At 42.7% G+C, this 22,780-nt stretch overlaps 1 protein-coding gene across 1 annotated transcript in view; it reads left to right on the forward strand.

Moving 5' to 3' along the window:
• The first annotated feature begins 25 nt into the window (after positions 1–25).
• The window catches only part of DDX31 (DEAD-box helicase 31), a 48,382-nt gene continuing 25,627 nt past the window's right edge, over positions 26–22,780 (forward strand). The window contains exons 1-16 of the mRNA XM_061476549.1: positions 26–58; positions 1,207–1,457; positions 1,614–1,689; positions 2,160–2,203; positions 2,615–2,685; positions 3,267–3,331; positions 3,812–3,856; positions 5,384–5,425; positions 7,109–7,173; positions 8,049–8,168; positions 8,536–8,642; positions 9,385–9,614; positions 9,961–10,137; positions 12,457–12,516; positions 18,439–18,489; positions 20,488–20,627. Of these exons, the coding sequence (XP_061332533.1) occupies positions 41–58; positions 1,207–1,457; positions 1,614–1,689; positions 2,160–2,203; positions 2,615–2,685; positions 3,267–3,331; positions 3,812–3,856; positions 5,384–5,425; positions 7,109–7,173; positions 8,049–8,168; positions 8,536–8,642; positions 9,385–9,614; positions 9,961–10,137; positions 12,457–12,516; positions 18,439–18,489; positions 20,488–20,627 (1,562 nt within the window). The 5' untranslated portion in view covers positions 26–40. The remainder of the gene's footprint in view (positions 59–1,206; positions 1,458–1,613; positions 1,690–2,159; positions 2,204–2,614; positions 2,686–3,266; positions 3,332–3,811; positions 3,857–5,383; positions 5,426–7,108; positions 7,174–8,048; positions 8,169–8,535; positions 8,643–9,384; positions 9,615–9,960; positions 10,138–12,456; positions 12,517–18,438; positions 18,490–20,487; positions 20,628–22,780) is intronic.

Raw genomic sequence — 22,780 nt, forward strand, 5'->3', positions numbered from 1 at the left:
CTCTGCTCTTCCCTTGCCTTGCTGGCGGCTTCGGACTGGTATGGTGGCTGCTGAAGCTGTGGGTAACGCTCTTACAGGCTTCTGCCTTATTTAGCGATGCCCTGAAATGCTGATGGGGGGGGGGGGGGGGGGGGAAGTCGTGTTTTAGAGTAAACTGCTAATTGTGGGAATGCTGTGAAGGGCTGGAATAGGTGCTTTACATCAGTTTGAAGAAAGATGAGCAAGAATGGGTTACCTAGGTACTTCCATTTTAAAGTTATTGTTATAGTGATTCTGGGTTGTTTTGGTTGTTGCTCCGAATTTTTAAATCGTTCTTAAAATACTGTACAAAAGTATGTAAGAGTTAAGTGATTGCCAGGATTTACCTTGGTTATATGAGGCGCTTGGAGGTAGGGCACCACCACCATCACTTTTGTGATGGTGAATGTTGGAGGAAGGAGGTTGGGGTTTGGTTGGTTGCCAAAAATGTGAAGAAACGAGTGAAACAGTATAGGTCATAGAAGAAAATCAGAGTGTGCAACTAGGAGCAGAGACGAGAGGAAAAAGTGGGGCAGGATTGTGCTGATATTTCACATATTTCAGGAGCTCTGCAATAGTGTCAGGGAGAGGAAAAAAAAGTTCATTGAAGAAGGGCTTGGGGACATTGAAGAGCATTGGGGACCAAAGGAAGTTAAATTTAATTTTCTTTATTGTTCCTGGAGGGATACAGGGAGAGCAAAAGCTGTTTTTAATATGATTGGAAGATCAGTAAAATAAACTCATTGCTGCAGAAGAAGAAATCAAGTGCTCAGAAGTGCTGGGGGTTGGCAGAAGCAGAAGTTGGAGTGAAGCACAGGCCATCCTTCCTGGCCACAGATTGAAGGAAGCCTGCAGGGATGGCTTTAATGTAATCAGGAGATTTGGAGAGCTTTTGAAAGAGATTTTTCAAGTGTGTTTTGGAGAAGCTAGATAAAATCCTTTGTAGAGATGAGCACTATATATGACTTAAGATTTGTCTCTGCATTTCAGTGATGTTCAGAAGCCTCAGGCATGCTGGTGAATCTGGTAGAGCAGGAGCTGCCTAGCTGCAAAAATCAAGCTTACTTTCTTCAGTTATGGGGCAGGGGTTCTATCTGTGGGCTAATGTTTGTGTTCATCTTGATACCATGTTGTTAATTCTCAGTTGTTAATGAATTCTTTCTCTCTGGTTTGTTAACATTAAAGCAGTCTGGTGCTCTAAAAAGAAAGCTTCAGTCACCAAATGGAAACCCACCTTTGAAACGTAAATGTAAGCTATCAGTAAACACCTTCAAGAAACCTGCTATAGAGGCTGACATCAGGCAGAAGGGAAGTTCATCACAGAAATCTACTCCTAAAAAGCAGTTGGCTGACAACCGAAATGAAAGCCAGAAAAGCAAACCTTTCATTAAGACATCCAGCCTGTTTAGAAACAACCCTGATATCCCAGAAATTCACAGGTACTTTAGATATATTTATAAATAGTAGGAAAACCCCTTTTCAGTGTCTAGAATTCTTGCCCTTACTTGGGCAAACTACTACACAGACTACTGTTGTATAGTTTTTAACCACATGATGTGCTTTGTTTTATTTTTGTTTGTGTCCCCCTAACACAGAAAAGCAGTGCAGCAGGTACAAGAAAATGTTTTCACTACAGATTCTTTCAGCCAGTTGGACCTCCATCCACATCTGGTGAGTGACAGCAAGGCTGTGTGTCTTGAAACATGATTTTTTGGATGGGGAGCAGGTTAGGGAGCTAGGAGATGCACCTTTATTCATGGTGATTTGGACAGGCTTGCCAGTACTTTGCCTGATTTTGTTGTGTTCTCTTAGGTCAATATGCTCCCCAGTGTCTTGACCCATCCCTAAAGACACTGTCCCACCCTTCAGTTTCTGCAGTTATAATGCCAAAAAACCCACAGAAAACTATCTGGGAGTGCAGTATTTTGACAAGTCTGATATTTCATGATGTACCGGCAATGGCGTAATTCTGATTAACCAAGAAGTATTTGGAGATCATGGGAACTTTTACATCCAGTTGCCCTCGGACCAGTAATGTAAAGAATCAGTGTCAGTCTTCTGATCTGTCTTGTACTAGAGAAGGTAACAAAAGGAATAGTTTGACAATGAAACCTGTTTACTGCTCTTTATTATCTCTCTAGATCTCCACAATAAAAACCGTCCTAAAGATAAGTAGCATGACCAGGTAAGCAAATTCATATAAAAACTTTGCACTTCACTGCTCTATAAAGCCAGTCACTTGTGATTGTTTTGTTATATGTCACTGGTTTGTGAAGTATCTGTTATGCTGTGCCACTTACCATAGGGTTTGTTGCTTTCAAAATCTGGGATGAGAAATAACTTGTAAGTTACACAGCAAGTGAGTTGTCACAGCTGAAGGTGGAACCTTTGAGTCCTGCCTTTGAATTTGGCACTTGAATCATAAAATCATCTTTTTTCAGTTTATCATACCCGATGCCTGCCTGTGGCTTTCCTTAGAAATTACCTCTACTGATGTAGCTACACAGCAGAGATGAATGCATGGAATTTGGGGTAAACAGTCTTGAAACAGACCTGTGTTGCATTCATATTTCCTAACCCGTTTTGTTTGATGCAGTGTTCAGAAGCAAACAATTCCTGTTCTCCTGCAAGGCAAAGATGCTCTAGTGAGATCTCAGACTGGTTCAGGTCAGTATTTAATTGTCAGTCTCCTCCCATATGGCATATTAAACTGGATCCCAAATATAGAACCAAAACCTCATGTTCCCAGTACAGTTCATATAAGTGACAGGCTGGGCAGCCTGGTATGGGACTGCTGTGACACAGACAGATGCTGTGCAAACTTCTGTATCAGCACAGTGCTGGGACTGGCTGTTGCTGTGCAGCTGCCATCCGTTGTACAGGAGCCTGTTCCAAGGCTCATGCTGGAGACACAGAGCCAGGAAACAGCAGAGCTAAACAGTGCGCACTCTCACTACGCAAGCTTAGGTGCTTGCTCTGCAGGAAGCTGTGTCTGGATGTCTCATTTGCTTGGGTGGGTGGGGCTTTTTATTTAGGTAGCTCTTAGTGGGGTACCACCACCTCTCTGTTTTTTAATTTGACTCTTTGGTGAGCTGCCTGTTAATCTTCTGGGAACTTTACACTTAATTAAAACTCTTCTAGACTCTGACCTCAGCTTAAGAATAGTAGGCTGAATGCTACTTTAATTTGCTGTAGTTTACACAAGTTCTATTGATGAAAAATCCTCCAAATTTCTCCCTTTTAAAAAGGTAAAACTCTTGCCTATGGAATTCCACTTGTACAGTCTCTGCAAGGAATGGAATCAAAAATACAGGTAGGTGAAACAGAATAATTGCTCCCAGTTTGGATCATCTGGTTGACCCGAAAAGGCTGCTGCAGATCTGCCATCTCCTGTGCATTTTATGGAAAGAGATCCTGACTTTCCATGCTGGATGAAAAGTTTCCAACCCATCCTGGATTGTTACTTTCTGCAACTTCTACCTACACATTGTTGCTGTGCATTAAACGTGGGAGTATTTATGCAACTCAGAAATACAGGAGTGAAACAATATGTGTATGGAATAAAATGTTGGGTATGACTGTGAGCAGGGAAGAGAAGGCAGTGCAGTATCAATATTTGAAAGACTGTTGATTTCTTTAAAAGGTGGGAGGGGGGAGTACCCCGAACTGCTGTGTGCAAACTTGTACTAAACCCCTTCAGAAGTCATTTGGTTGGCTAACAGCAGTTCGGTGTGGAAGCACTCTGTTTTTCAGTGCTACATTCTTCTTAGTGGACCTTGTATTCTGTTTGCAGCGCAGTGATGGGCCTTACGCACTCATATTAGTCCCAACAAGAGAGGTATGTGGCTTTTCTTCTGATTTTGTCTGTATCAGAGTGTTCGAACACTGATATTTAGTGTGTAGATGTGGGCCCACCAGCGGCTGTCTTAGGAAACGTTGTCTATTCTTTTGCACAGGTCTTGCCCTCACAGAAAGAGCTCTTGCTCTCTGGATGCATATTGTCTTTTTTGTTCAGTGCTATACCAAAGAAGGAAGGAATCTCTGAGTTTTCCTTACGCAGCCAGAAATAATATTGAGTCCTGGAGAAACATTCTAGCTCAGTGCAAGGCAGGGAGAAGCTTGCCTGGCTCACGCAAGGGGAGCAAGCAAAACCAATTAAGTCAGCTTTGTGAATGTGTAGGTTTATACAGAGGTTTCATTTTTAAAGCCCTTTTCAAATCCATAAGTGAATGCTGAAGATGAGGCTTCCCAGAGTTGGTTTCTCCACTGAACTCTTTCTGTTTGATTTATATTATTTGCAATCACAAAGGCAATTTCAGTGGAGGGTATCAACCTTTTATTTATTTTTTTTTGGTATGTCAAGTGATAATAACTTCCATGTGGAGGATTGATTGCAGGTATCTGGTTTGGGGCACAATATTTTATGCAGCCTGCAGTGCAATATCTCAGCTCAGTTCTGTGAAAGGAGAAAGCTCTGAAGCTATTTAAATTTTTACAGCAGCAAACTTACTGCCTCTCTAGGATGCTGTGTGAATACTAAGCATGGGGAAACCGTTCCTGAGCTTGTTTAAAGGATGGTGGAGAGTACTTATGAAGATAATTTGTAATTACAGTTGGTATTACTTTAGTTTTTTATTGAAAGCAGTATCCTTTCTTGAGAGCTTGGCCAATATAATATGTAGCATGTGTAGTCAGAGCATTTATTTATTTTAAAAAGTTTTATATATTTAAAATAATTTACATATTTAAAATAGTTTTACTTCCATAACTAAGCCCTGATCACGTACTCAGTCTGTGAATGAGGTAGGGAGGCATTATTGCCTTTCTCAGTCTTTGCTGCCACAGCAGAAATGGCTGTCAGACAGCACATGAAACCCAAACTAAATGCTTCCTAGCGACTGGACATTAGGTGTGTAAGCTTTTTGTACATCATCTCTGTTCTGCTGACTGGGAAACTGAGAGGTAGGAAGATACAGAGGTGATCACTTTGTGGGTCAGGTGCTTTTCCTTTTCATAGTGGTTTTCTTCCAGAAATTATGCCATTTTCCCTTCTACTCTTCCTGTGGGGCAAAATCTTGTGTGGCTTCAGCTTATTTTCTCCCTGGGGCATTCACAGAGCCAGAGAAGTCTCTCTTGTCCTGAGAGCTGGCTTGTGGAGCTGAACCAACAGCAAGGTTTCTGAACAAGTCCAAATATGATAAGAGAAGGATTGTGCAAGAGAATAAAATAATAAGGAGCTTCTAAAGGAAAGATTAAGGACATTTTTAGAATTCTGATGATATACATAGAGTTTACAGATTTCTGAGCCAAAAGGGTTCGTAGTCGAACTTTTTCAGAGCTCACTTTCTTTTCTTGATTTCCATAGCTTGCACTCCAGAGTTTTGACACAATGCAGAAGCTACTTAAGGTAAGAACTCAGTGCTCTGTTTTCTTCTTGTTCTTGAGCCTCTTACTGTGAGTTGCAAAGCAACTTCAGTTCTTGTGAATTCAACTGAATGGATAAGGAAATTCAGCATCTGGCAAGATATGTGGTCCTTAAAGATAAATCTGTTTTTCTGTTAGTGCGTGATTTCCCTGTGGTGTGTTTTAAACTGTTACATGAAGAATTAAATGCTTAATTATAGCACCTTTGTTGCACATGTTTTCATAAACAAGTGTAGTTGATTTTCACAGGGTTTTGCTTTTAGAAGTACCCATTATTGTTTCAGTCTGAGTTATGAATGGAAACTCTCACAATGACATGCACCATTTTACTGAAACTAATACTAGACAGATGGGTTTCAGATGGGGAGAACTTGGTGAACAGCTTTGCCAGTTGAATGGCTAGAGAAATTAGAAGGCTATTAAATGATAGTGCTTTCCTTTTAATTGAGGCAGCATATCTTACCATGAGGTTAGAAGGTATCCAGATCGTTTATCTGATCCATATTCCCAGTCTCTCTTCTGTTTTTAACTTGAAATAATAAGGCAGTTTCCAAGTGTTTTTTTTAGTGCTGGAATTACCAAGTATGATTTTGTTGTGTCATGCTAAAGTTTAAAGTTTAATTTCAGTCTTCTTCCATAGTAATTAGAAGTTGTTACAATGTCTTTCAAAGCGTGAAGTCTGGACTGACCCCCTTTGATTTTTCTTTGTTACATATAACGTGTAGTGACCGTTGAGTCCAGTGTGAACTGCTATAGTGACCCAAAGCAGAAGATTTAGACTTTGGTCTCACTGGGACCTTGGAAGGGCTGGATGACTGGAGGGTTTAGTAGATCGTGTAATTACTGAGAGAGAAAAAGATTGGTTGGGCTGCTCCTGGCACAATTAGTTTAATGCCAACTGCCTGGATCTTGCTTAGGCATCTTCCTTATTTTAAGCCTTAAAAAGAAACTCTTTTTGTAGTAACTATTTTGTTGGAGCATTTCTGGCAAGCAGTGACCCGTGCAAGCTTAAGCCTATTTACCAGTCATGTATCTGTGTGGTCTTTACAAGCTGTGCTCTGCTTCTGTCCTGCACTTCTTCTCGAGTGAGGCAGTGGCAGTACTGTGTTTTGATTATCCCCCCTGTAAATATTGGGCAATATTGGATTCAATGAAGGATTGGACCTCATTAAAGTAAGTGGCAAAAACTCATGCCAGTATCAATGAGACTGATATTTAATGTCCACAGACATGGTGACTGTGTGTGGGTAGGTGTGTGTGTGTATGTAAACTTCATAGGTCCTGAGTTTTCCTGAGATTTCCCTTGGCCACAGGAAAATACTGCTTAAAGGCAAGATGAAGAAATAGCCTTGTAGCTTGTCTTTGAACATTTAGACAACATGGGGAGAAGAAAAAGAAATTTATTATGTGATTGGAAGTGGTGCAAAAATGATTGCATTTCTATCTTCCTAGACAACGTGGGAAGCAAGTTACATGGCTAGAACTAAAGGTGCCATTGATATGTAGCTGTGGGTGAGAGAGAGCATGTGGGCTGTTAGATCAAATGAGGCGCACACTGCAGTCAGCCCCAGTCCTTTCTCTTTTTGCTGAGAAACATCATTTTTGGGTTAGGCTCTGTCCCTTATTAAGAAGAATCTATATTGGTCTTGGGTTTTGTTTTTTGTAGCCATTTGCCTGGATTGTGCCTGGAGTGCTAATGGGGGGAGAAAAGAGAAAATCGGAAAAAGCCAGGTAGGAAGCCAAGTTCTTAAATTGTTTTTTGAGTTCTTCTGCTCTACAGTGTTTTATCTGTTGCTCTTCTTTAGAGTGCTTTTCTTACTGTGAGAGAGGATTGTGAGTTTGGATCAAGCTGTGATCCCCCTGGATCTTACACAGACACAGTGACTGGGTCAGCAGGAAGTATTCACTTCCCACAGTTAGATCTATTTCTAAAATGTTGATGAGCCTTCTGAGAAGATGATCTCTTGTGTCAGTGTTTTTTTTCCTCTTCTGACAAACACCTGTATTTGCTTACCACTGAGTGCTGTCTACAGTATTTGTTATGGGGGAAATTGCTTTCTGGAAAAGAGATTTCCTGGTGTTAAAAATCTTTCTTTTTTCCCTTTGACAGAATTGAAGTGTAAGCTGGTAATCCAAAATGGAATTTTAATTTCTCTTCGTATAACCATACACAAAAAGAAGTTTACTCTTGACAGTAAAAGAAGTTTACTCTTGACAGTAAGAGCAGTACTCAATTAGAAAAGAAAACCTAGCTTGGGTGGTTTGGATTTTTTAGTAGTATTAGTATTTCTTCTACCTTGTCCTCAGTATGCCTCTGAGTATTGATGATGATCAAGGATAGGATTTAGCTGTGCAATAAATTCAAGTTTTAATCAGTGAGAAGGTACCATCCCTGCTGATTCGATGCTATAGCCGTAACGTTTTCCTCTGTAGGTTCCAGTTCCTCACTCCAGGTTCCTATTCCAGAGTTACTGCTAACCTGTATGTTTTCTTTTCCTTTCTTTTTTCTTGTTTATTTTTTTGGGGTGTTTTCTGTTTTGTTTTGGTGTTTTGTTTGGGGTTGTTTTGTGTGTATGTGGGTTTTATTTTGTTTTTAATCTAAACAGATTACGAAAAGGAATAAATATCCTCATTTCAACTCCTGGTCGCCTGGTTGATCACATCAAGTCCACAGAATGTATTCATTTCCGTCGCACTCAGTGGCTGATTATTGATGAAGCAGACAGGTAAACTTCCAAGGGTTTAGATGTGGAAAATAACTGTGGTACCCTCTGCATCATAACTCACTAAATATAAACAAAAAATAATAATGAGAGATCTTAAACCATTCATGCTCAGTGGCCTCAGCCAAGCACCAGGTGGCTGGGATTATCAAGAAATGTCCCCTTTGGACAGATTATTGTACAATTATTCATTGCAGAGATTCAGTGTCTTCTGACCCTGGCAAAAGTTGAAGATGGAACACGAAACTAGATGGGCCGAGGATCTGATCAGTTCTAGTACTTCCATTCTTCCTAATTGGCTCATGTAGTATGAAGACTTTCCCCTCATTCCTTCCAACAACATCTTTCGTCACCTCTGCTGGTTTTGTAGGATCCTGGACCTGGGCTTTGAGAAGGATGTAACTGTGATACTCAATGCTTTAAATGCCGAGAGGGAGACGCGTCAGAATGTCCTGCTCTCAGCCACCCTCACGGAAGGTAGGGTATAGGTTGATGGTGTCTCTTTTAGCTCAATAATGCACAGGAAACTACAAAACAGTTGAGTCTGATTATATTACAGCCCAGTCTGATGCACTTCGCAGAACTGGAATAGTGTTTGCTGATTTCTTTGGGCTTATGACACTTGTCCTTTGTTAGTGGAATTTTTGTCAGTGTATATATACTTATATAGTCCTCATACATGTCTCTGAAATTCCAGATCAAATTCACCATGAACCTGGGAAGCACTGGTTTGTTTCTTTGCTTTACAAAGATAGAATTAAGGCAAAAAGCTGATGACAGGACAGCCAAGTGTGACTTGCTCAGTGCCATGCAAGAAGTCAGTTACTGAGGCAGGGAATGAGCCAGGCCTCCTGGCTCCTGCACTTCTGATAGTGTGAAGGTGTGTTGGGTTTTTTTCCACACACACTGTTAGAAAGCAGGACTGCCAAACACTCTCTATCTGGTCAAGACCTTTACATAATGTAAAATGGCCCAGCTGGCTGAAGTAGCAGCTTGCGGTGCTTTTGGTGAAGTCCACAGCATCTAAGCCTGGCTAAGCTCTGGAAAGTCAGAAGTTTGCAGGGGTGTTCTGTCAATGTCTGAGCCTCATTAGCTCCTTGGTCTTTGCTGCTTTTCACTTGGAATTGTGTTAGTTGGGTTTTTTATGTGACTATTTCCTCACCCTTCCCAGCAGCACCCCAGACTGGCCCTCATGTGTTTTTCATCTTCTATGATTTAGGAGTAACACAGCTGGCTGATATCAGTTTGAATGATCCCATCAGTATTTCCATAGCAGATGAAACCCAGATCAGACCAGCATCACAAATGGATGGACAAGGCAGTGGTTCATCAAACTGCATGGAGCAGGAAAACTTTGCTGTTCCAGAGAAGCTCAAGCAATATGTCATGGTGGTCCCCAGCAAACTGAGGCTTGTCACGTTAGCAGCTTTTATCCTTGAGAAATGCAAGGTGAGTCTCTGTTTGCATTTATATTACTAAGTAGCCCTTTGCCCTTTCCAACTCCTTTATCTGTTACTCTGTCAAGGATAGATCTAGGGCTTTGAAGTACATCCAGTGTACAGGCAGCCACAAGAGAGCTGAGGTGCTATTGTGTCTTTCATGCTGCCAAGTGAGATACTTGTGCAGCATGTACTCGTACTCCTTTTGTGGGCTCAGTATTTGGTGTCAAACTCTGTTATCCTTTCATGGATAATCATATCTCTGGAAGTGGAAGTCACCTAAATCTTATAGTGATCACGGAATTGAGAGAGACCTATAGAAATGGTTATGTGCAATTTTCTTGGTTTTCTCACAGTTTGAAAAACACCACAAGATGATCATCTTTTTCTCCAGCTGTGAACAAGTGGAATTCTACTATGAGCTCCTCTTAAAGGTCCTTTCGGGCGGGCTGGAGTCAGAACAACCTGAACATTCATCTCTCTCTTCTGCACGCTTACAGTTTCTACGACTGCATGGCAATATGGAACAGGAAGTAAGCATTTTCAGAATGTCAGGATACACTGTTTTATTCCTTATTCCCTTTGATTTATTATTTTGTGGAGGAGGGCAGAAGAGAGGACAGAGAGTCATTTCACCTCTAGGGGCCTCACTCTTCCATCTGCTAATGAGAATAAGAATATTGTCCCGCTTCTGGAAAGTAGCTTGGTAGCTATATCTGAAAAACACAGCTGAAGAGGCAAGAGGTGTTATTTCAGCAGGCTGAGACAGCCGTTCTGTATTCCCAGTGGGTGCACTAAACCATTTATGTATCTATGGTTCTCTCTTGTGCAGTCAAGACAGGCTTTTAATGCCAAAGGAAAACCTCATCCAAGCTCTGAAACATAACTACTGAGTAAGTTGCCCCATTAGATGAGGATGGAGCAGTTTGGCTTTCATTTTGGTGTGCTTGACACGCTGCTCTTCCCTGGGATGAAATAATAGCAATTAACAGCAATTGCCCCAAAATAAGTCTAGGTTTGGCTGGATAGACTTGGGTGATGAGATTCAAGCTTGCTACAGACAGCTGAAAGGCCAGGAAAAGAGTGTCAAATGAACTGGTGCTGCAGCATTTCAGTAGCTGAGGGACCTCCCTTGAAAGTTCAGGCCCTGATCCTGTCCTTGATCTGTGATGGAGAGACTTACTGCTTTACTATGAGCTGCACAGCAGAGATCACAAATGAATAGAGCAATTCTGATGAAGCAAGAGGTGAAGAGCCATTGTTTTTTCTCACTCATTCCCATCCTGTGGAGACCAGAAACATGTGCTTTACTGTCCCTGCAGTCTGGCCTTTCCTCAACCTGCCTGCCTGAGCAAGTGAGCAGGCCTGGTCTGGCCCAACTCTACCCTGACCAGCTGTTAAGCCAACAGAACACCACTAAGTAGCTGGCACCAGGGGAAGGGTTTTGCCTTTTTAGTACCCAGTGTGTAATTAGTGCTCGATGTCTTCAAATTAAGAGCATTAATGGAGCTAAATTGTGGATCCCATATGGTACTGCTGAGCACGGCTGCTGTCATTGTCAACAAGATACAGCGTGCTCTCTTCTTTAATTTTTGTCAGCAGAGGATTCAGTGTGTCAGCAAGGCCCAAGTTTCTCTTCCTTCCTGGAACAGTACCCCTAGCTGGGAGTCAAATATGTAAGGTTCCTTCTGTATCATCAACATAACAGGACGTTCACTTAATCTCTAGAACTCTGAGGTGGAAGGCTTTTGAAGCTTGGGAACAAGGATACTTCAGAAGGAGGAAGCAAAAGGCATAGGAAGGAAATGGGTATGGTGTTTCTGAGGCCAGCGACAGCCTGAGCTCTGAAAAGGGAAAGAGTAAATGGAATCGGATCAAAGGAGTGTGTGTGTGTGGTTATTTCTCATAGCTAAGGAGAGGGAGTGGAGGTGGATAGGTGGTACTGGCAAATGAAGACCACGTGCCACTGAGTTATTAGTGCTCAGAAATTGTCTTGTGTGATAGTAAATATGGTTATGTAATGTGATGTAAGGAACAACCTTCATCCCGGTGTCAGCAGCACCACTGGTGGCCCTCGCCAGCATGAGGTCATTTCCTGTGGGAAGGCCATGGGAGGGTGTCCTGGGAGCTCTGTGGCAGCTGCCTGCAGGCCCCAGGAGTCCTGCCTCCCTGCCCCCTTGGGCAGGGGTTTTTAGCCAAGATCTCCTCCCTCCTGCCCTGTTACTTTGAAGACTTATCCCACAACAGTTCATGTGAGGAACTGTGCACCTGAGCATCCCCAATACTTAATAATTACTCAGACAGTCCAGTGACTGTCTGCATGCCTCATTGGGCACATGATGAAGCTGATCTCTTGTGATGTGATTATATCACTGTGTCAACCAAGTGGGTTTATCCTGCCCATCTTGTGACTGGACAGACAAGATGTCCAGCTTTTTCTTGCATTCACAAAAGCATGTGCTGCCCATAAGGTATGCCAGTACTTCTGTTGCTGCTGCCTAATCTTTTGTGGATCCCCTCTCCATGTAAAACAGTTACTGCTTTCTAACATATATGGGCCATGCTTCTGTGCAAACCCTGGAGGTGTTGGCTGCTTTGATTTGAATAAAGGCATTCAGGCTTGCCCCAGGTGCTTTGCCTTCCTACTCAGGACCACACCTGTATGCCATAGATATATTTTTTTCCATTTGCAGAAACAGTCTGACTGGAACTAGTGTAGTCAATAGCTTCTGAAGCTGTACATGATCTAGTGAACAAGGCATAGTTGTTAAATTGTTACATTAACTAATTTGCTTTATGTTTGATTGTAATGTGCATAAGCACTCTTTCATTTTTCTGAATCAATTCTCTAGGAAAGAACAGAGGTCTTCCAGGAGTTCCTAAAATCCAAGACCGGCATCTTGCTTTGCACTGTAAGTAACTTGGAGTCCCTTTGCAACTCCACACTAATGGGCCTGTCTGATACCTAATGGTAGAACAGAGGATTTGGCACTGAGCTCTAATTCCAGCTCGCTGTCTGACCTTGAGGAAAGTCATCTCCTTTTTTTGCATCTCACATGTTAAATAAGGACCAGTGCCCTCTTTGCAGACATTTACATGATCTTTTGCTGCAAGGTACCACATACAGATAAAGTGTATGTCTATTACAAGAGGCCTCTAAGTATTTTGCATGGTCTTATGTCTGGAAAAATCTGATCATTTGGAGCTGGAAACTTGCCCTCTACATACAGTCAGTAGAATGCAATCCTAATTTGTAGTATGCCCCAGAACTGCCAGGTAAATTGGATGTAATGTGATATTTCCCATCTTAATGACTACCCCAAGGTTAAAAACAAAAACCTGCAGGGATGGAAGGGAAGCCCAACCTGAGAATGGTGTCACTAGGAATGCACATGCTCCGCTGCTCTCCGTGCTTTGCCCTTCAAGCTTCCTTCAAGGGTGCTGAGGGAGAAATTCTTGTCCTCTACTGAAGTTTGCTGGCACCCTTGTGCTGTGGTGGCACCTTCCTCTTCTCGTTTCTGACCTGTCGGTGCCACAGCTAGCCTGCTGCAGTGGTGCAGAAGGTTGCACGATTTGCTCTCTAATAGTGGCAGCTGTTGATCTGAAAATGTGTGAATCTTGGCGATTTCTACCCACAGCAAACTTGTAAATTACAGCGATCGGGAGTAATTAGAGCTGAGAAACCCTCTCCAGCTCTGAAATGACTCCTCTTCTTGCAGCAGATTATTCTTAAAGGAAACTAGTTGCCATTTTTTTTTCAGAGAGTGGGGGCTGAATTTCATCTTTTTAATAGCCCGAGTTCAAACTAGGGCTGCCGTGTGTGCAGGAGTGTTCGGTTTAGTGTTGCCAAATTATGTGTTGTATCACCTGTAAAATTGTTATGTACTGGTCTTTGTCCTGCTTGTGTGTGCAGCCTTTCAGTGACATAATCAAGGTCAAAATGCATCTTTGCAATGCGCAAGTGTATCTATAGCTTGGTTTACCTGTGTACAGAGGTAATACGTGGTGTCTTAACTGAGGAGGATAGCATAGGTTAAATCACTCGGTGGTGTAGCTTAAGTGTTTTGAAGATAAAAAGTGTTTGGTAAATTCTAAATAATACTTTGTTATGCTTCATGTACATGCTGTCTGTAACTGAGAAATTTCAGGGAAATGTCTTGTTAAACTGAAATTTCATTTACACATTTGGAAAGACAGTGAATGCTCAATTTTAGACAAAGAGAAAATGGAATCATTGCAGTCACTGGGATATCAGTTCCTGGGTGAGACTGTTCAAAAGGGAAATGCAGCCTGTGACAGGAAGAATCTGCCAGGAAATGTACAGCTGTCGACAAGGTAGGAGGAAGAATAAGTTGGATAAAGAAATAGAGTGGGTGGGATCCCCATCTTGAGATGCTGGAGATGTGGTTTGATTTCTTACCATGCCACAGACTCTGTGCAAGTGAATATGGATTTGTGATGACAAGGCAAGTAGCCACATGTCAGCTGAGCAGCAATAGTTGTGTGTTTGCTCCTGACCTGTTATAAATGGGAGGTAATGTGAGTTAACCTAGATTGCCATGAAGAGGGTAGTGTAAAGTAATGCATTTATCGTAACCCTCCTTCGTTTCCATCTAAGCTACTTTGCATTTACTGCAAGGCAGGGATGCAAATCCTGACAGTTATGGTTACTGTGGCTCAGCTGGCACATGGTTAGCACGTTAAGCACAGTAAGTTGTGTCTGAGTCCAAAATCTCTCTGTGCTTCAGCTCCCCATCTGTAAAATGGGGATAGTAGCACTTTTCTATCTTACAGAGATGTTGGGAGGACAAATGCATTGAAACCAGGAGGTGGCCTGTTACCACAGTAATGGGGACCATATGGACACCTTAATATAGAGATACACTTTGCACTAGTCCCACATTACAGGTGCCTCCCCAACGCAGATGTCCAAAGGGCAGCCAGGCACTGTGACCACCTCCTGCCTCTGAGGGCATTGCCTTTTCTGACACTTTTCTTCATATCAGCAAAAATGTTTTGCAGAAAGAGGGTTCTGTTCTTTTTACTGCAAAAAATCATTGTTTTGTGCCCATGAAATCTTGCAACCTGGCTCACAAAAGAGCAACACAAATAATGTTGCCGTCCTTCCCTTGTCCCTTATGCCATGTTCTCCACCCATCTTTCCGCTCTAGTAAGCAATGGGACCTGCTGTTCCTTTTATTAATTTGCTGTATGTCATATGTATATTAATATATTCCATAAAATATTTTTGCCAGACAATATAAGCTGGCAGGCAAGAAAATAAAGAAGGGCCGTGTATCTCAGAGGGTCTCATCCGCATTTATTTCTCTCTCCTTCACTGAAGTTCTTTGCAGCTTCCTTTGGGATGTGCCTTTTAAACAAGTTCATCTCTTCCAGGGAGAGAGGAAAGATCATTTGGAGATTGTTTGCTGTTTACTCAGTCACGCTAACTCATCTTGCCAGTTTTCTGGCGGCCCCAGCCAAGAGCTTTCGCCTCTGACAGCTTCTGTGCTCTCCCCTTCCTCCTCTGATTACGCAGCCCAATCTGTCACCCTGCCGACGGGGGTCTCTACCCTGCTGATGGCTTTCCACACTCGGCAGTAATGACTTTTGGCAGGCCGGGAAGGCGAGAGAGCTTCTTCCCCAGCTTGGAGAGCCGTTAGGCCCTCTCTGCCTGTTAGCTAAAGCACTTTGTGAGGTTCTTTGGTAAATAAATGAGTCATTTTAATCCAACTGACAGCCTGGCACCTGAGCAAGCTGCCTTCCATCTGTACTTCTAGGCCTCATGTAGGCAGCCAATTGTCAAGCTCAGGGCCTTCAAGACCTCACCATTGAGTGTCTTTCAAAAGCAACTTTAGCAATTTCCTTTGCCCTAATTAGATTGTGTGAGAGGGACTGAGCAAACCAAGGCCCTTGCAAAACTTTTGTGGCTGTGTCTGTTGGATCTTCTTCAGTGGCTTGCTTTTGGTGTGACCTTTCTGCCCTCTGTTCCCTTGCACCCACCCCTGTGTACCCCACCATCACAAGCTTAGACTGGTAACGTGAATTGTTAGAAGCAGAAATGTCAGTATTTCTGGGGGTCCTCAGGTGGATTGTGCCTTGATACTGTGCCATTCTGTGTCTTGCAGTTGGGATCAGGGCAGTAATATGGTTAAGGGTTCAGGTCATCATTTTTGGCTGATATCTGGGTTTTCTTTAAAATTACATTGATGTAGGTTATTTCTCCTTTCTCCTGTGAGATGGTCACTTAATTCTCCCTTCAGCTGTCCATTGAAAACAACCAGTGGTGAGTTGCTGATTCTAGATCAGCAGTTCGTATTCTAGATTTCCTTGTTATTAAGGAATGGTGGTGTGAGGTCATGCATGCAAAGGGCAATACTCTCTAGAGCAGTGGAAAAGTAGTACATTAGAAATATATCGGGCTTCTTGAAGAGTACTGGCAGCAGGTTAGTGATTCTGTGTGTGGAATAAATGTAGCGCTAGCAAAACTGGATAACTATTGTTTGAGTTGTATTCTTTCCTGGTATGGTGACCCACAAATACTTTCTAAAGATCTGAGAAGCAGGAAGCTCATGGGCTCTGCCAGCAGAGGAAAGCAAATCAACTCAAAACTTTTTATCCTAATTCTACCTTGCTGCTGTCTGCTAGGGTCTTTGAGGAAAAGGAGCTACAGGAGACGCAGGTGGACTGATACTGAGGAATCTTTGAGAGTTTGCAAAACACTCCAATTACCAGTAAATCCCAAGACACTTCTGAAAGAAAACCAAGTTAAACCCCGAGAGAATAGCTGCTGATATGTGTCAGTAACAGCTGAGTGGAGTTGGTGGGATTGTGAAAGCAATAGTGAATGCAAGGCTGATGATGGGAGAAAGCCTCCTCCTAAAATGTTGTCCCTGGCTATTTATTAGGCTTTTGGTTAACTATTCAACTTCTCTGCATGCTTTGGCTAATGCACACAAGAACAAGACTGTCTGCAGCAGTAGCTTTCCAGCCAGAGGTGTTGAGAAAAGGTATCTTAGAAGAGAAAATCCTGATGGATGAGAGCGATGGCTCCCACCCCAGCTGTCTCCTTCTCTTCCCCATGTTGGAGGCGCCTGCTCCTGACCACAGGGGCAGCTTGGCTATCTGTTTATTTTGGGTGAGCTGACCCTGCCCCAAGGTCAGAGCCCTCTTATCAAACACAGCCTTTCCTAGACTACTGGGTATGAGAAAGAGCACAGTATAGGAAATGACCAAAGGCATGTCAGCATGGAAATATATGAGGGCCAACCTGATTGGAATCGGGTGTCAGCACTCCTGTCTGATTGTGCTGTAGACTTTATAATCTTGTTATCCTGGTAACTGCTGTACACGTTCCCTGACTTCTCTTGATTTATTTCCTCCAACCTCCTTTAAATGGCTTTTTGTACATCTGTTCATTCTGACTCTGGGAACAAGCCGCTGCTTAATGAGCGTGTTGGAGCGAAAGTGTGTGTTATTTCAGAGTGGGCGCTGTGGAAAGTGTCTCCTCTTTTACTGTATTTGGAGCCACAAAACAACCTGGCTAGTACTTATGGGAAGGCCTTTGCTGCCAAAACATCAGCTTCCGAGTCTTTTAACGTGTGTGGGAGTTGCATGAAAACACTTCAGTGGGTGGCTGACACATTTTTAGTACATTAAGCTCCTGCTTACGTTCTTAATATATTCTATTTTGCAACCAGCTAAAAGATACATGTGTTCCAAAACATTTCCTAACAGAGTTAAATCTGCACACCTGCTCTGCTATTGTGCGTGGTGAATGCAAAATCCAAGGAGTATGTGAGGACATTACTAATGAACAGAAAATCAGGAAGGGAGATTGAAACATGTTTACACTCTCTCTCCACTTTGAACACTATTTACACTCACTTTTCTCTTTGGAAGGGTATGGAGTTTTGAGCTATAATGGCTGTGGATAACTAAATGGTCTCATTAAGTCCTTCTCCAAGTTGATGGGTTTTCTCACCAGCTGGCATATCAAATAACACTCCTGACAGCAGCTTCAGACTTGTTTCTTCAGGGTTGAGTTTTGCTTCTCCAAATCAAAACAAGACCGGTGAAAATCTCAGGGGTAGCTGAAGTCCCCTCTCCTTGAGCTGTACTCCAGCTTTCTGCAGGTTCTGCTAAATTGTTTGTGGACCTTTTATCATAGGGACAAGTGGTCTGCAAGTCACCTGCTCCTCAACTTCAGCCCATCACCTAGGAAACAACTAATGATTTGTAGGTGGAGATCAGGGCATCCTTGGACATTCCACTCAAGGCTTAGGATCCTTGACCATTGGCTGTGTGTCTGTTTACCTCTTCATCGTAAGCAGCCACATTTTAATTCTTAGGCTTTCTGTGAAGAAAAGTGTTCTCAGACATACTCTTGCCTTCCAGAGATTTCCTTCTGCCTCTCTCAGTGTTTGAGTAATATGTGCGTATGAGCAGATCTGTTTTCATCAATGAAACAAACTGAAGAACCAAAGGTATCACTACCATTAAGACAGTTGTTTCTCTCAGATATAATATAAAGGGACTGTAACAGACTGCTGTAACTCAACACCACTCTCACACAAGTGGTTTAATATCCTCCAGGCTTTGGGCTACAGTAGTGGGTTATTTCTGTTGTATTAGCATGTTAATAATATTCCTTGTGCTTTAAACCCTCAACATTATTTCTGACCTTTGGTCCATCTCTCCCCAAACAAGGTACATAAGATTCCTACTTGCATAGCTAGTTGTTTCCTGGCATAATGGCCATCCTAGAAGAGCTCGTTCTTTGCTGATACCTTGAAAGCATTTTAACTAAAGTATTTTCCTTATTAATTTTAAAGGATGTTGCAGCACGTGGACTAGACCTGCCTCAAGTGACATGGATTGTGCAGGTAGGCTTGCGGTGTGTGTATGCGTGTACTTGTATATGAAGTGCAGTGTTGCTCAGATGAAATCCCTTTCTTGTCCCTTTCTGCAGTTTGCTGGTCTTTGTGCTGATGCCTACAGGTCTACATGTTTCTGACTGCAGGATAGGGACTAAGGGTTTATGCTAGGATACAGCACTGTTATCATACCTTTGGTTTTGGTAGTCTGTTTTCCTCTTCAATAACTCTGGTGTTACCAGCTGTATAATAATATTCCACAGGCTGGGAGGAAATGCCCTCCATTTCCCCCTACAGGAAGCCAAATCTTGTGAAGTACTGACCATCCCTATTGCAGTTTTGTGTTTATATGTTTCTCAGCTTGCTGGGGAGATGGTTCTGTTAGGAGTTTAAGTGTGATCCTAATGTTAAACACTGAGTAGCCCAATAGTGTCTGTGCAGTGACCTGAATGTTGCAAGTGAGGCTGTGCTGGGTTGGAACTGTAAGCATGCAGCTTTCAGTAGAACTGCATAGTACAGATTTTCGCTGGGAAAAAACAACAACCAAACAACAAAAAAACCCCACTGCTGCATTGCTGTTGACAGAAATATTGTCTTGGAAGAAAAGAGAGAAACTAGGGGAGATGGATTGAACCTTAAAAATAGCAGCCTGTCATATCAAAGAGGAAGCTTGAGAGCATGAAGTAGATTTCATTTTTATAGAAGATTAATAATTAGGAAGAGGTTAGTTGAACTGAGGAAAAACTGATCCAGAGATTCTCAAGAATCAAGTGACACCTGGGTAAAAAGAACAGGGCACAGAGCCTCAACAAAGCTTTTTAATTTCTACCTCATCCCTTCAGGTAACAAATTTGATTTTAATTTTGTGTTTTTAGAAAAGAAAGGTTTTGCAGCAGGTAGCTAGCTGGAGAAGGCTGGGGAAGTGAAGTCTGTAATTCCCAGATCTGTATATTAATATAATTTAACCGAAGATATAGTTGCCAGTGTTAGAACGCAGTGCAAATTACCTAAAGCCCTGGGAGACTTCTGTGTGTCCAGAAGGCGAAATCTCAGCTGTCCTGAGAGCTGTGTCCAAGAGCAAGGACCTGCAGGGAGCAATTAGATTGCTCACAGCATCTTACTCACACCTCTAGCCAGTAGAAACTTTGCCAGAGGGCACAGGTATAAACACTATAGTGGGCTTTGGTGGTTGGGTTTTTTCCAGTTAAACTGCTGAGGGCTCATTTCTGAGCAGTATCTCTGTGCATGTTCATTTTTCCAGGAAAGAGAGGAGGGGGGAAGAATAGGGGGAGGTTATAGGGAGGGAAATATGTCACCCTTTATCAGATCTTGCAAATAGCTGGGCAGTTTTGATTCCCAGTGAAGTAAATGAGAGGCACCACTATATTAGGGGTGACTTTATGCAACATCTTCATACTGCCTGATAGTTGTACATGGGAAGAGAGTTGTTACCCACATTTTATGCTGCTGAAAGCACTTACTCCCTCATCTCTCTTAGATTTCTTCTCTCCAGTAACCAGCTATGATTTGCTTTAATCAAAACAAAGCAATTTAGCCCAAGTCCAAATTTGAATCTGTCATCTTCTATTTGATGACACAGAGCAGGCAGCTTCCTGCACCATAGGGGTACTCCTGGGGGCTGTTTGGTTTGAGGTCTCTCTGAGATTATTTTATTTTTTAAGGGAAGCAAACAGGTTCCTGATGCGCCTGTATAGAAATAAAATGTAAAAGGCAAAGAGAGACACTGAGACGGGGAAACTGTCCTATTATCTGAAAGTTGGCCAATGTGTCACATTCACATGTCATGATGGGGGATGAGGGGGCTGAGTGATGGTTACAGGGATGAGCCCGACGGGCTCTTTATAAACAGGCCAATTCCGAGGGAGGTGCAGCATGTGTGGTTTGCTGAGATCCCTTTTGTTTGAGATGAGCAGGCTGTCTCGTTTATAATTAACACGCCATGTTCTGTTAATTCCTCTTTTCCCTTCTCATGTTCCCTTTTTGAAGTATAATGCTCCGGCTTCACCTGCGGAATACATCCACCGGATCGGGAGGACGGCTCGCATTGGCTGTCACGGGAACAGCCTGCTTGTCCTGGCGCCTTCGGAGGCAGAATATGTCAGCTTGCTGGCTTCTCACAAGATTAAGTGAGTCAGAAACGCGAACAAAAGTTTCAGCTCATCCTTGCTAATTAACCTTCCATGGCACTTGCAGCGGGACTGTGTCTCGTGCAGGTTTTAATAAGAATTTATTAATTCTTGTGATCCAGGACCGGCCCCAGACTAGCAAAAGGAGGAAGGAAAGTGTGTGAAAATCATCAGCCTGGCAGATTGTGTGTGAGTGAGTGTGTGTGGTGAGGGGCAGAGAGGAGACGATAGTCGGGGATCCTTTGCACTCCATTGTTATCTCTCTGGCCCTGGGTTCAAATTGTGGCTATGTGGAGATCACAAGTCAAATGAGCCTGTCAAATGCTAACTGGCCATCTGCCTGCATTGCACCATATTGTCAGAGACTGTGATTTCTCTTCAGGAGAGATCCGGCAGGGAAATAGCAAGGGAGCTGTGGGTCATACCTGGCAGGTAATTGGCTAAGATGAGTTGTGCAAGTGGCTTGTAACAGGAATAGTAGGGCCTTTTGCAAGTACTGAGTGCCTAGTGTGGTCCTGAAAGGCAACAAAGAGGATGGACTCTGCAGGCCAAAAGTGGGGTGTGCTTCCAAGCTAGCTGAGAAAGCTTCTCTTTTACCATCTCTAGCTCAGACTTGGAAGTAGGCAGTAAGGAGAGCATGGAAGGGTGGCTAAGGACCAGCCCAGTGTGCAGCTACTGGATGGCCAGCCCATGGTGAGATTTTAGCCTAGCTTGCTTGTGCAATGGTCCTTTTGTGGAGAAGACCCACAAGTGTCTGCTCAGCATTGCTAGACAGGAGTGCCATCAGGTCTCAAGCCTCCTCCGCAGTTATCAGGGTGTATGTGACTCCCCTTGCTCCCCGCTCTGCTGTCTCTCAGCGTTTCAGAACGTCAGCTGAGTGTAGTCTCTTCAGTGCTGTACTGGTGTTGATGGAGCCCTGTAAACTCATGCAAAAATTAATTCTCTCTTATTTCTTGTGTTTATGTTGGGTGGAGCTGCTTGGAGTCATATTTGGGTTTGCATCCTTGAAACAAACAAATGTTGGCAGTAAATACAGGCTTATTCTAGGCTGTGAGCCATTTAGTGGTCTAACAAAGAGCCATCCATCATCCCAGGTAACTATCTATTAAGCAGACACCAGCAAGACATGGAGGGCTAAGCTGACAGGATTTTTTTTTCATGTAACAAACAGCACTGACATTTAAAGGTGAAATCCCACATAATTGTGAATTTTTAACTCCAAGTAGAGAGTTCTCTTTTTCTATTTTATAATATTTTGGAAGTGTTGGAAGAAGGAGGGGGAAATTTCCCTCCTTTTTTATTTTAAACGTTAATGCTTTTATCCCATTTTGTTGATTCTTAACAATTTTAAGGAGCAGTGCCACTCACGTTGGTAATTATATCTGCTAAGGAGACCTGTTGTTGAGCTCGCCATGTTCTTCACAGATCTGTGGAAGGCTGTGCTGAAAGAGCAGAGGGAGGTTTCTTTGAATGCGCGTTTTTTGCTCCACTTCTCAAATCAACAGAGCCCAACAACTGTGGGAATTGTCTTTTCTTGTTTGTTTGTTTTATGTTCTTCATAAAACGTGCTGCCCTGCGGATGAGGGACTCGCCAAAAAGGAGTGCAATTTGCCTTCCTTGACCCCCATCTTCAGATGGAAAAAGATGAGTGTCTAATTGGCATGGGTGGGCGAGTCAGCCTCTTTGCAGTCATGTGGCCCCCGCTCTTCCTGTACAGTAGCGCATGGTGTGAGAAGGGGCAACGGGATAGAAAAGAGCTGATGAATTACAGAGAAGATGCAGGGAGGCAGCTTGAAGCAAGAGGCAGCAAGTGCCATCAGCACAAATTGCCGTTACCCTTCATAAACAGAGCATTATGGTGATAATCCTGACAATTTAATTCAGTGCAAGGGCGAAAGACAGCATGTGTTGGACTGTTACTGATCCTGTTAAGCACTGGTAATTTTTGTTTCTTTACCCGAAGTCCTCGTAGCTTTTGACTCAGACTGCACAAGTTCCTGGAGTTTGCATTTTTTTTATTCTTTGCTTCATTTTTTAATCTTTGGGGTTTGTGAATTTCTTTTTTAATTTGTTTTTTCTTTTTTTAAACAAAATTCCTGCTGGGTTTATTGAAATGTAAATACTTCATAAAATATGTATTTCTGAGAAGACAA

Source organism: Pezoporus flaviventris, unplaced genomic scaffold, assembly GCF_033815535.1.
Source record: "Pezoporus flaviventris isolate CSIRO_AGI_PZ_B2104156 unplaced genomic scaffold, CSIRO_AGI_Pfla_v1 ptg000097l, whole genome shotgun sequence".
Taxonomy (NCBI): Eukaryota; Metazoa; Chordata; class Aves; order Psittaciformes; family Psittacidae; genus Pezoporus; species Pezoporus flaviventris.